This window comes from Nannospalax galili, unplaced genomic scaffold (genome assembly GCF_000622305.1).
Source record: "Nannospalax galili isolate Female #2095 unplaced genomic scaffold, S.galili_v1.0 scaffold915, whole genome shotgun sequence".
Taxonomy (NCBI): Eukaryota; Metazoa; Chordata; class Mammalia; order Rodentia; family Spalacidae; genus Nannospalax; species Nannospalax galili.
The window spans coordinates 162,610-174,567 of record NW_008336255.1 but is presented as its reverse complement, the minus strand read 5'-3'; the positions used below and the strand labels follow the sequence as shown (position 1 = coordinate 174,567).

At 46.4% G+C, this 11,958-nt stretch overlaps 1 protein-coding gene across 1 annotated transcript in view; it reads right to left on the bottom strand.

The window, feature by feature from the left end:
* Dock5 (dedicator of cytokinesis 5) overlaps positions 1-11,952 on the bottom strand; it is a 220,180-nt gene extending 208,228 nt beyond the window's left edge. The window contains exon 1 of the mRNA XM_008830960.3: positions 11,765-11,952. Within this exon, the coding sequence (XP_008829182.1) occupies positions 11,765-11,807 (43 nt within the window). The 5' untranslated portion in view covers positions 11,808-11,952. The remainder of the gene's footprint in view (positions 1-11,764) is intronic.
* Between the last annotated feature and the right edge of the window lie 6 nt (positions 11,953-11,958).

The window sequence follows — 11,958 nt, the reverse complement described above, 5'->3', positions numbered from 1 at the left end:
TAACTTTTTTAAATTAAAAAAAAAGAGAGAGTGAGATGTTAGAACCCAAGTCAACTATGGCCATGTGACTCTGGAAAAGTCCTTACATTTCTGGGCCTTTTTTCTTCTCTAACAGGACAGTGTTGCCCAGGAGGTAGTACTGCTAGAACCCAGCCCTTAAGAGTTTATGTCCCATAAACAAGAGGGTGGAACTGTGAGGTTTTGTAATACCCATGGGACCTGGTTTTACAGCTAGCCTCTGGCAGGAGGACCTGGTAGGTGAGGGCCATACAGTTCTAGGTTTACAGAATCCTCAAAGTACCCAGGAGACAAACCTATCACAGGACATTCTTGCTCACCTTGACTGAGTCAGCAAAAAGCTGGTTTCCAGGGGGAAATTCATCTCTATTGCAATCTCCTTCTCTCGAATTGTCTGCTAGGATGGCAAGCCCATGACCCTTAGAGGAGGTGACCTGGGGGTCCAAATGCCATCTAATATAAACAGTCAGTGTTGCATCAGGCTTGGAAAAGTGAGAGAAGATGGCCCAACCAGGAAAAGGTGGATAACAACTCTGAAACCATTTGAACAACAAGGGCCGTGTGAAGGCCCAAAGTACACAGACACAAAGCCCACTTGTCTCTTGCCGGGATCATGGCTGCCAGCAATTCAGTTGCTAGATGGGGCCCTGACTGTCAGCCCAGGCTCAGGGAGGACACTGAACATCATTTGGAAAAACACAATGAATTAGTGCACTCATCAGCTGCTTCCTCGTCCACCGCTCTGCCTCAAAACAACTTCTCTAAAGTACTTCTTAAAGCTTCAGAGCAAATCCCCACGAATCGTGAGGTGAGTCAGAGGCTGATTATAAATCAAGGTCAACAAACTCCTAAAGAACTTTCCACATCCTTCAACATCCACAGGGAGTAAGCAGATAGGAGATGATTTTACGTGTGCGATGAAGGGGAAAAATACATTTCCTTCCACTGAAGGGGAAAATGGTGGTTTTTCTTCTGAGACAATGTCTTACACTGAGTAGCCCAGGTTAGCCTCCAATGGTGGCAATCCTTCTGCCTCAACCCCCTGAGTTTGGGAATTACAGGTGTGCATCACCAGGCCCAGCCCTCCATTGAAGTATTCAGTAAAGAACTACTGGGCCTCTTAAATACAGGTCAAGGGTCAAGTTCTTTACAACTAGTTTCAAAGTACTGAACTGTTCCTTTATCTATCTTTGGATTTCCTATTAGTGTTTATTTTATGTGTGTGTGCATGAGTGTATGTACGTGCACATGTGTATGTAGGAGTCTGTAGAGGTCAGAGAGAAGTTGGATCCCTTGGAACTGGAATCACAGGAAATTTTGAGCTGCCATGGGGGTGCTGGGAACTGAGCCCAGGTCCTCTGAAAGAGCAGTAAGCATTTTAACTGCTGAGCCATCTCTCCAGGCCTGTATTTTTGGGTTTTGAGACAGGGTCTCTCTGAGCAGTTTAAGCAGGTCTTGAACTCATGATCTCTTGCCTCCTTCGCCTCCCCAGTGCTGGGGACACAGGACCTCACCCACAGCTTTGCTTTTATTCTTTATGTTCTAAAAGAATCTTTTAAAAGTAAAAGGTTATACTTATTATGTTATTTGTTGAGTATTTCTGGAAATAAACTAATAGGTGGAAGATTTTTGCTCTATAAGAAAATCTGATGTTAGGAGATTAGATTCCTTACCCTCAACTCCTCTAGTTTGTCTCTTAAAAATCATCAGGGGAAACTATAACTTCATTTAAGTTTTCAGCTAATATCCTGACAGTGTCACACAACCAACACAGAAATCTTGGTAAAATTTTGAGGGGATAGGGTCTTGCCCCAGGCTGGCCTTGAACTCCTGATCCTCTTGCCTTGGGCTATCCTGACTACCTAATGTTTGACTAACTACTCCATTTCCTGGATGACCTGGCCAGTATCAGTTTTCTTCTCTACACTCCCTGTGTCTCTTACCTTTTCTCTTTTGTTACCTGCTGTACAGTGTATTCTTTTTGGTTTTTATGATAAACAATGTTTAATAAAACCATACAATGTACAGAGTTCTCAAATGGCTACAATGTAAAAGCATATAAATTGTTTAGTAAAAATCAGTAAAAGATTCAGAGTAGGTGCATTTTAATACTGATACAACACCAAGAGCAGATTTGCAGATGTTTACCTATCATATTTCTAGAACTTTCCTATTTTCTGTTTTGGGGGTTTTTTTTGAGACAGGATTATATTAAGTTGCCCAGGTCAGCTGCTGGCCTTGAATTTACATTCCTTCCACCTCAGCTTTCCATGTAGCTGGGACTACAGGCAGAAGCCACTACATTCAGTCTAGCCTTTAATGATTCTTGTTTAGGGTTTTTGTTTTTTTGAACAGGGTCTCACTATGTAGCCTTGGCTGGCCAGGAACTCACTACATAGACTAGGCTGGCCTCAAACTCACACTTTCTTTGTTAATCAAATGTCCCTTTTCCTACTGGCTTTTATCTTGTGGGAAGCACCCTGAAGGCAGAAGTCTCCAAAGTGTGGGCAAAACTCTTGGATGCTGGTGGGCACGGCATCACTGCGTGTTTGCAGATTCACTGAGTGCTAACAGTAAACCAGGTACTATTCCTGGGGCTGGGAGATGCTGCTAAAAATGACAAGAGTTGCTAACCTCCACAGCTCCACATTCTAGTATAGGAATCGCACAGTAAAACTCAACAAATAAAGGGAGGGGCACGTAGAGCCAGGATGTGAGCCAGGACGGTGGTGCTTACGAGCTGGGCCCTCAGAAGGGTCTCTCTGAGTGGAATTATCTGAAAGAAGACTTGGATAATCGAAGAGAATTGGAAATATTTTAACTTCCAGGAAGCACATTCCACAAGAGGGAGGAACACGTGCCAAGGCCCTGAGTCAAACTGAGCTTGGGGAGTTAAAAAAACAAAACAAATCCAGAGTCGATGCCAGTGTGGCTAGAAGGCCTGGACAGACAACAGACATGGAAGGCAAAGGCATAGGCAGTGGATCCCGACACACAGTTCTTATAACACCCGAACCACTGCAGCACAGCATGGAGGGCTTGCAGGAAGAGACGATGTCAAGATTTCCTTTCAAAGGTTCATCTGGCTGCTGATGTAGAAGGATTACAGAGGTGAGAGACCATGAGGGTCTGGGGTTAGACCATGGAGACGTAGAAGACCTCTGTGGCAGGCTCGAGGGTCTGGAGTTAGACCATGGAGACAGGACAGACAGAAGAACTTGGTGACAGAATGAACTTGGGGTGACTTAGCATTTGGCTTGAGTCCCGCCACAGATGTGACAGAACTGAGGAAGGTGCAGGGCTCGGGTTAGAGAAGTTCAAACCTTCTGTTCAACACATTAGACGAGGACACTCTATCCTCGAGCCAAGGAGAAGTGTCTGTTACACCAAGATGGGATGGCAGAAGAACACAGCAAAGAAGCCTGGAGGGGTCCAGATTTGGGAGCAAATGGATGGGTATCAATGCCAGGTGATGGAATGAGGTCATCTGGTACCAGGTACACAAAGAGGATGCAGAAACAGCTAACATGAAGAGATCGAACAAAGCCAAAGGGAAGAGAAGATGGGGCAGGAACATGGGAAGAAAATCATAAGATGAGACCAGAAGACTAGACACTTGTGAAGTCGCCTGAGGACTGGGGATGCAGCTCAGTGGGTAGAGTGCTTTCCTGGTATGTACAAGAACAGGAGTTCAATCCCCAGCACTGCATGGAGGTAGACATCTCTAATCTCAGCATAAGAAGTAGAGGCAAGAAGGAAGGTCAGAAGTTCAAGGCCATCCTCAGCTACAAAGAGTGTTCCAGGCCAGCCTGGGGTACAGGAGACCTTGTCTCAAAAAAAAAAAAAGTGGGGGAGGGAAGAGAGTCAACTGTATCAGATCTGTCAAAACAGAACAAAAAACACTGTAGAGGAAATGATTCCTTTTCCAATTTCTTTCCTTAACTACAGTTGATCTTCGGCATCATCAGACTCTGCTCCCCAACATTTGCCTGTAGCCCCCAAATAAATCTTGCTGCTGCATCCACAGTCACTTACAACGGGTGCAGAGTAGTGTCAATGATGTCCAAGTCCCCGCTGAAACCCCAGAAGGTGACATTCTGCTTTCTGTGGGGGATGCACTCCAGCCCCACCGCCGTGGACCTCTGAATCGTCCAATGCCACATATACCGCCTTTTCCTACACAGACAGAACTATGGTAGTAGAGCGATTATAACCATATACTTGAGTAAAATGGCCAGGATTATCACTCCTGTGCTTTGGGGCCATTAATAGATGAAATAAAGGCCACAGAAAACCAACACTGACATACCCCACAGTCAATCTGATGACTGAGAGGGCTCCTCAGTGACTAATGGGGGGGGGCTGGGCGAGGAGGGGGTCATATCCAACACTGATACCTAAGACTACAGAATGCCGAATGTCCTGGGTGACAGACCTGAATGGCAAGAAACATTACCACATCACCCGGAACCGCACAAAATGTTAAAAAAAAAAAAAGAATTCCTTACTCCTGGAATTTTCCATTTAATATGTTCATGATCCCAGATAACTGAGATAGGACAACAAATCTGTGGGAGGGACTATGTGTATTCACTAGCTCAGTATTGGCTGTGACCTTATAGAACATGGCTACCACAAATAAGGAGAATGGATATATGTTAAAAAGGAAGGCTCAGCTGAGCACTAGCCTCCTCCTGCTTCAGGAAGACGCAGGCAACAGTGTCCAGCCAGAATCTGACCCTTGGCGACTTCATTTTTCCTCCCTTTTTTGCAGATGCTTCTTTACAGATGGTAAGCAAGCAAAGATTTGTCAATGACTGTGTAGTTTGTTTTGTTTTGTTTTAAGGAAAATATAAGGCAACAGAAAGAAAATACAGAAAACAGTATGATGCTGGGGTTTGGCCATGTCTCAGTCAGTCAGTGCTCCCTGACATGGCAGAAATCTGGTGGCATGAACAACTGGAGTCTCGGAAACATGATTTGGAGTTCAGAAGTTTGCTTTAGGAGCAGGACAGTGTGCAGATAGGAAATTGATTGGTGAATCTGTTTTCCTCATCTGGAAAAGGAGTAACGGCATCTCACAGCTCGACCATGACAATGAATGATACGATGTGCAAAGCAGCACAAACCTGTCACTCTCAACTCGTTCATACTCTCCATATGGACAGCCTCCAAACAGCTTGTGACTACATGAGGGCAACGTCTACCAATGTTCACCACATCAGGAATCCAAACTGGGGGATGGACGATAGCTCAGAGGCTAACAGTACTGGCTGCTCTTGTAGAGCACCCAGGTTCGGTTCCCAACATCCACATGTGTCTAACAACTGTCCATAACTCCAGTTCCAAGGCATTCAACGCCCTCTTCTGGCCTTCACAGGCACTGCATATATGTTGTACTGGTATTTGTTTAGTACTAGTACTTACATAGAAAAAGTTTGAAACAGTACTTCACAAGTTAACTTCCAATGCATATTGATTTTCTGATCCCTTTTCTCTTAGCCTTAATGTTGTTAAAACATGAACACTTTAGGGACTGGAGAGATGACTCAGCAGTTAAGAGCATTGGCTGCTCTTGTAGAGGACCTGGATTCAGTTCCCAGCACCCACGTGGCAGCTGACAGCCGTCCATAACTCCAGTTCCAGGAGATCCGATACCCTCTTCTGGCCTCCTCAGGCATTACACACACGGTGCACTTACATATATGCATGCAAAACATTCATACACATAAAGTACATTTTTTGAAAAATATTTTATTATTTTTATTTTATGTGTATGAGTGTATCGCCTGCATATATGTGCGTGCGCCTGTTAAAGACAGGGACTTCCTCAGGTGGTACAGTTGTATATTTAGCATAGTGTCACAGGTACAGATGTGGCAGACAAGTGTTCTGTTGTGTAGGCTCTATAACTAATCAACTGTATGAGCTTCCACCAAGGACTCAATTTGAATTCAAATCGAGAGGTCCCACAGACTTGAATAGAAAGCTCCATTTCTATTTTGTAAGTGACACTCAGCATTGCCTTCAACTAGAGTGAGGCCATAAGCCACAGTAGGGTTAGCAGTGCCCAAGACCTTCCCACCAACACTTTCATATCCTATTACTGTGACTACAGATACACAGATAAGCCACATACGCTCATGACTAATTCAAAAATACTATAGCTAGTGTCATTACATTTTATTTAATACATCGATAAAGGATATATCAGTATTCAGAATTTGAGGCACTAGATTGACTCAGTACAATGAGTCACATTGTCAATCCTCTGTATTTTATGTGCTCAGAAACTTCATCATGTAGGAGGGATCCACTGGCTTCACTACCCAAAGAGGATCTTGTAATCCTGAAGGCATGAAGCAATTCACTTTCTCTTTCTAGGCACCAGCTTCCTCTCTTGAAAAAGAAAATGAAGGGGCTGGGGTGGAGCTCAATAAGGAGGGTGCTCTCCTAGCACACACAAAACCTTGGGTTCAGTCCTCAGCACCATACAAACTCAGTCTGAGGTTACACATCTATAATCTTAGCACTTGAGGTGGAGACAGGAGCCTCAGGAATTCAAGGTTATCCTTGACTACATAGAGTTCAAGGCTAGACTGGGCTACATGAGACTGTCTTAAAAAAGGGAATTGGAGCTAAGTGTGGTGGCATATGCCTATAGTCAGGGGCATAGGGAAGAGGATGCTGAGTTAAGGCCAGCCAGGGCTACATAGCAAGAACTTATTTCAAAACTTAAAAACAAACTGGACCAGTCCTTGTAAGATCTCCTCCCTGCTGTCCCACTCCTGCAAGAGGAAGATGGTGCCCACAGTGAGGAGGAATCCGAGGAGTAGTGCCACAGGCTGAATGCATTAGTAAAGACCCACAGAGTCTGGAGCGGGTCTTGAATCAACACATGAAGATTTGCTCTCCAAAGTCAGATGCTTTAGACTAACTAGAGCAAGCACTGCTAAACGGTGGAAGAGAACTGTGGAAGTATTTCCCCAAATATTTCCTATCATACTATAACTATAAATACTGAAAATCCCAACACTCATTAGCTTTGTAAACAGGACACGAAGAATATAATGTGTTCTTTTTTTTAACTTTATTTTAATTATGTGTCTACGTATGGGTTTGTGTATGTGAATGCAATGCCTGTGAAGGCCAGAAGAGGGTGTCAGATCCCCTGGAGCTGGAGTTACAAGTGGGTGTGAATCACCAGATGTAGGTACTGGCAACTACACTGGGGTCCTCTCCAAGAGCCGTACGCACTCTTAATCACTGAGGCATTTCTCCAGCCCTTAATCTTTGTTCTAGATACAAATGGCTTGTGTAAAAGCATACTTTAAAATATACTTGAGTTCAGCATGATGGTACATGCTTGAAATTCCAGCACTCTAGAGGCTGAGGCAGGAAAATCGGGAGACCCAGGCCAGCCCAGGCTTCAGGCAGGCAGGACAGAAGGAAAGAAGGAAAGAAGGAAGGAAGGAAGGAAGGAAGGAAGGAAGGAAGGAAGGAAGGAAGGAAGGAAGGAAGCAGAAAAAGAAGACAAGCTTTAAAATTCAAAGAGCAACATACCTACTTATGACTGGCATCTGTTTAAACTCAAATAGAAGTATTTTACACCTTCACCTAATTAAACAGCAAAAAATGTCAAGGTCTGGTGGTAGAGGTCTGTCATCCCACTTACTCAGGAGGCTGGGGCAAGAGGCCTGCAAGTGTACGGCCTGCTACGGAGGAAGTACAAGGCCAGTCTAGAACGCTTAGCAACATTCAAAATGAAACTTAGCAGGAGGCCTGAGGATATAGTACAGTGATAGAGCACTTGCCTAGCACTCACAAAGCCCTACAATCAGTCACCAGGACTGCAAATAAACAGAAAAAAAAGGCAAGGAAAGAGGAAATTGCTTGGCTTCGGAAAAGAATACTTATTCCCAAGCACTTAGCACTGAGCTCTGAGTACCTCATAACTGAAGTACTAATGTTGACTGCTAAAGAGCTTACTCTAAAGAATCCAGCCTATCAGTCCTTGCACTGGACAACACAGGTGTACACACAGACCATACTAGAGATTGAGTCAACAGTACCATTATGTTCAAGAGCCAAGAACTTCCAAACATTTCCAGCCCCTGTAGAAAAATCCAGGCAGTTAGGAACAGCCAAGAGGGAAACCAAAAAGAAAAGGGGACAATGGGGACTGTTACCTTTGCCAGGCACAATTCAAGTGGGGACCACAGTACCACTCTCACAGCAACAGCCTCCTTCTACAGCACACAGCCCTGGTGGGGGCCAGCTGCGCATCCTCACAAGATTCAAGATGACCACCCTATTGCTTCCTTCATCAAAACTACATCTGCCCAGCAAGCCCTCAGCAGTGACTGCGTCCCTGCAGTGACAACAGTCCAGCCCAATTACATTCAGTCGAATCTGTCTATGCCCTGCTTCCTGGTCTGCTCAGCAGAATACCTTCAGGTTTTCACTAGCGGAGCTAAGGATGCAGTGGAGGCTCCTACTTCCTCCATCTAACCAACAAAATGGAACTCATATTGGGACAAATGAGTTGCTGACGTTTAACCGAAAGAAAACTGCATTCAATCTCCACAGAAATTAGGTTAGCCTGCTTTAGCGTAGCACCCCAGCATCAAGGGTATATAGTGCTGACTGTCACAGAGTAGACCCCCTGGTCCACAGTAGACATATTCCAAGACCCCAGTAGATTCCAAAACCCTGTACATACTATGTTTTCCCTTTTGTATACACGCTTATGATAGTTTATAAATTAGGCACAGTAAGAAATTAACAATAACTAGTAATAAAATAGATAACAATATACCACAACAAAGGTTGTGTGAATGTAGTCTATCTATCTACATATCTCTATCTCTCTGGAATTTTCCATTTCATAATTTTGGGCCTCAGTTGACTATGGGTTAGTGTAACTGAAAAAAATGAGCAAAGAGGGCTGACCACTGTCTACCCCTGGCAATACCTCTGTGTGACAGAGATATATAACCATAACCTTCCATTGCCAGAACTCTTCCCTTGGGAGACACAAATATCTACCCTTCCTTCTAGGGCACCGACAACAAACCGAAGTGTGAGTCCATCAAAGTCCAACTTGGGGAACCAAGGAGATTATTGGACTGACTTACAGAAAATGGGTAAGGGGTTAGAGAAGCTTAGTGACCCCAAAACAGCCTCATCACCAGAAAGTCTCACTGAAGCAAGGACGATGATTTCCCCAGAGGTACATAGAGGAAGTCCCCCCTTGAAGTAATCTTCCACCCTCTACACGCTTTAGCACCTGTGAAGAACATGAAGCCAGAGGCGATTAGGGCAGAATTACATACAACTGACCAGAGGAAGAGGGGCTGGAATCTCAGGTGAGGGTCCAATGATGGGCCTCATCTCTCTGGGTAACAGCAGCAGTTAACAAGCCCAAGCTCAGGGGTCTCTTGCAAGAAGTCATAGCGGTTCTAGAAGATGATGGCTGTTGTGCTCAGAGGCTAGCCTTCCACAATGCCTTCTGTTAAGGGCCAGGGGCTAAGCGACAAACAAGGAAGGGCACAAAGCAGGGATTATGACAAAGGGCTGTAGGGGTTTGGAAAGAGCTGGCAAAGGGCACAGCTGAAGGAAGCAATTGGGAGCAGATTTGAGCCCTGAGGGAAGGCTAGACTGTGGGGTGCAGTGTTAGGGTGGGGTTCTGTAGACAGGGATAAACTCAAGAGAGCAACATCCCCCAGGACCTGCCTCAGATGGAATGCTGAACCAGAGATATGGGCAGACTGTCTACACTGGAGAGCTCAGAGAACTAGCAGTAAGAGGATGCTGGTAAAGAGATAGAACTGCATTATGGGAACTCTGAAAGCTAGGCTGCTTTCAACATTCTCCTGCAGCCAGAGAGGATGTCCAGACACAAGAGTGCTCAAACACCCCCTTGGTGAACCACGGAGATTCATCTGTGCTTGTGTTGTACATCAACATCCACACCTGAGTCTACTGTGTCTAGTAAGTGAAGCGTCTCAGATTGCATCCTGGGGCAATTCTACAAACACCTCTGTCCTAGAAATGCTATCCGAAGACTTTTCATCACTGATGATAAATAACAGCAATCAAAAAAAGAAAAAAACCTGACTCTAGAACATGAGAAAAAGTCTAAAGAGAGAACATTCTTACTCTATGACTGTGGCAATAGACAGTACCTTGTTGGAAATGTTATTTATACTGAAGTCACTTTTAGAAACAACTTTTAACCTAGTTAAAACCAGAATGAATGACTTTTTGCAATTAATAATTAGGCACTACTAAATATGCTTTCATTCCTAATTAGTGCTCTATAATATACCAAATAAATTGAATTCTTTCCTTTTTGTTTCTGAAGATGGAACCCAGGGCTTTGGGCATGCTCCCACTGCCACACCCAGCCCTTCATCTATTTTTACAGCACTTCATTTACACAACTACTGACTACTTAGTAGTCTAGCCAGCACCAGGCCAGCAGTCCTATCAGAAGCCTGGGGGCTAAATCAAGACCTGGGGATCTGGGGCTGAAGAAATATCGGCTATGTTTATGACCTGCAGTCATGTGAAGGAGAAAAATTCTGAAAGTAATTTAAAGGCAATTTTTTTTAAGTTTTGGGAATAGAGAAAACGAGGATTTTTTTGTATACATAGATACATACTCAGGTTCTCAACCTGTATTAAACTAATATACTGAAGAAGAAACGGGAGGGGAGCCTGAGGCACGGTTACTGAGGTATGGAGGACTTTGTCTGTTTAGCTGTCTCAACACACTAATACCTTCAGGCTCTGCTCCAGCACGCCCAGGAGGTGAGGAAAGAAGCGGAAAAAGAGGCGTGCCGAAGGGAGTGGAGTAAAAGATTAAATTTCAAACAGGCCAAGTGAATGAACCAGGGAGAAAGTGATAAAATTCCCAACGCACCACACTGTTTAACCCAGAGACTCTCTTTAAAGTCTAATTGCCACCGCGGTCACCCCTCAGACGGCAACAGCTTGTCACCTGACCTCTACCACGTTTGCTCTTTGATTAAAAGTGAAAGTGAAAAGTGGTTTTTCACCTGGGTCCAAATCCGCCAAGGTTTCGGGGATCCAAACCAACCAGACAGGCAGAAAGCTCCGGAACCGTGGGACCCTGGGGTCCCGCGATCACGAAAGCCACGCGCCAGCACCGGACCTTCCGCCTCCCTCCTTAAGGAACTGTCCCCACCTTCCCCCATGCGGAGGCAGAGGGCTGGGAAGGCTGTGCCACACCTCTCCATCCACGCTGGGCGGCTGGAGGACCCTCTGCAGTTCTCCCCACGCCACAAGCCTCCTGCCGCATCCATCCCCTCCACCCGCAGCCTGGGCTTCCCAGGTTAGCCACCGGGACTACAGTCCCCGGGAGGGAAGAGGAGGGACGTTTAGCACCCCCGAATCCTCAGCTTTTGGAGCTTCGGAGGAGGACCCGGGCAGGGGGCCGGCGCCTGGCGCCCCATCCCACGTGCTGCCTGGCTGGCCACCGGAGCCCGCGCGGGGAGCGAGACGCAGTAGGCGCATTCCCTCTCCCGGAGGGCCGGGTTTGAACTGGGGGGGGGGGACCAGAGTCCCCCAAACCCAGCAGGCGTTTAGCCACCGGGGCTCCCCGGCGCCGAGCGCGTCTCCCCACTGTGCTCCGGGGCCGGGCTGGGCTCCCCGGGCTGCAGCGCCGGTCCTGGGCGAACTTGGCCGCGGCTGGGCCGGGTGGGGCGGGGCGAGCACTCACCAACCCCGTACTTCTGCCTCTTGGTCGGGATCCAGCGGGCCATGACGACGACCTCGCCCCGCGGCGGCCGCGGCTACAGCAGCTCCGGCTCGGGGCGCCTCCGCGTCCCGGGCTCTTCCGCCATGTTCCGGCAAACTTCGCCGACTTTGGCGCGTCCACGCCGCGCCGCGCCGCGCCGCGCAGCCCTCCCCGCG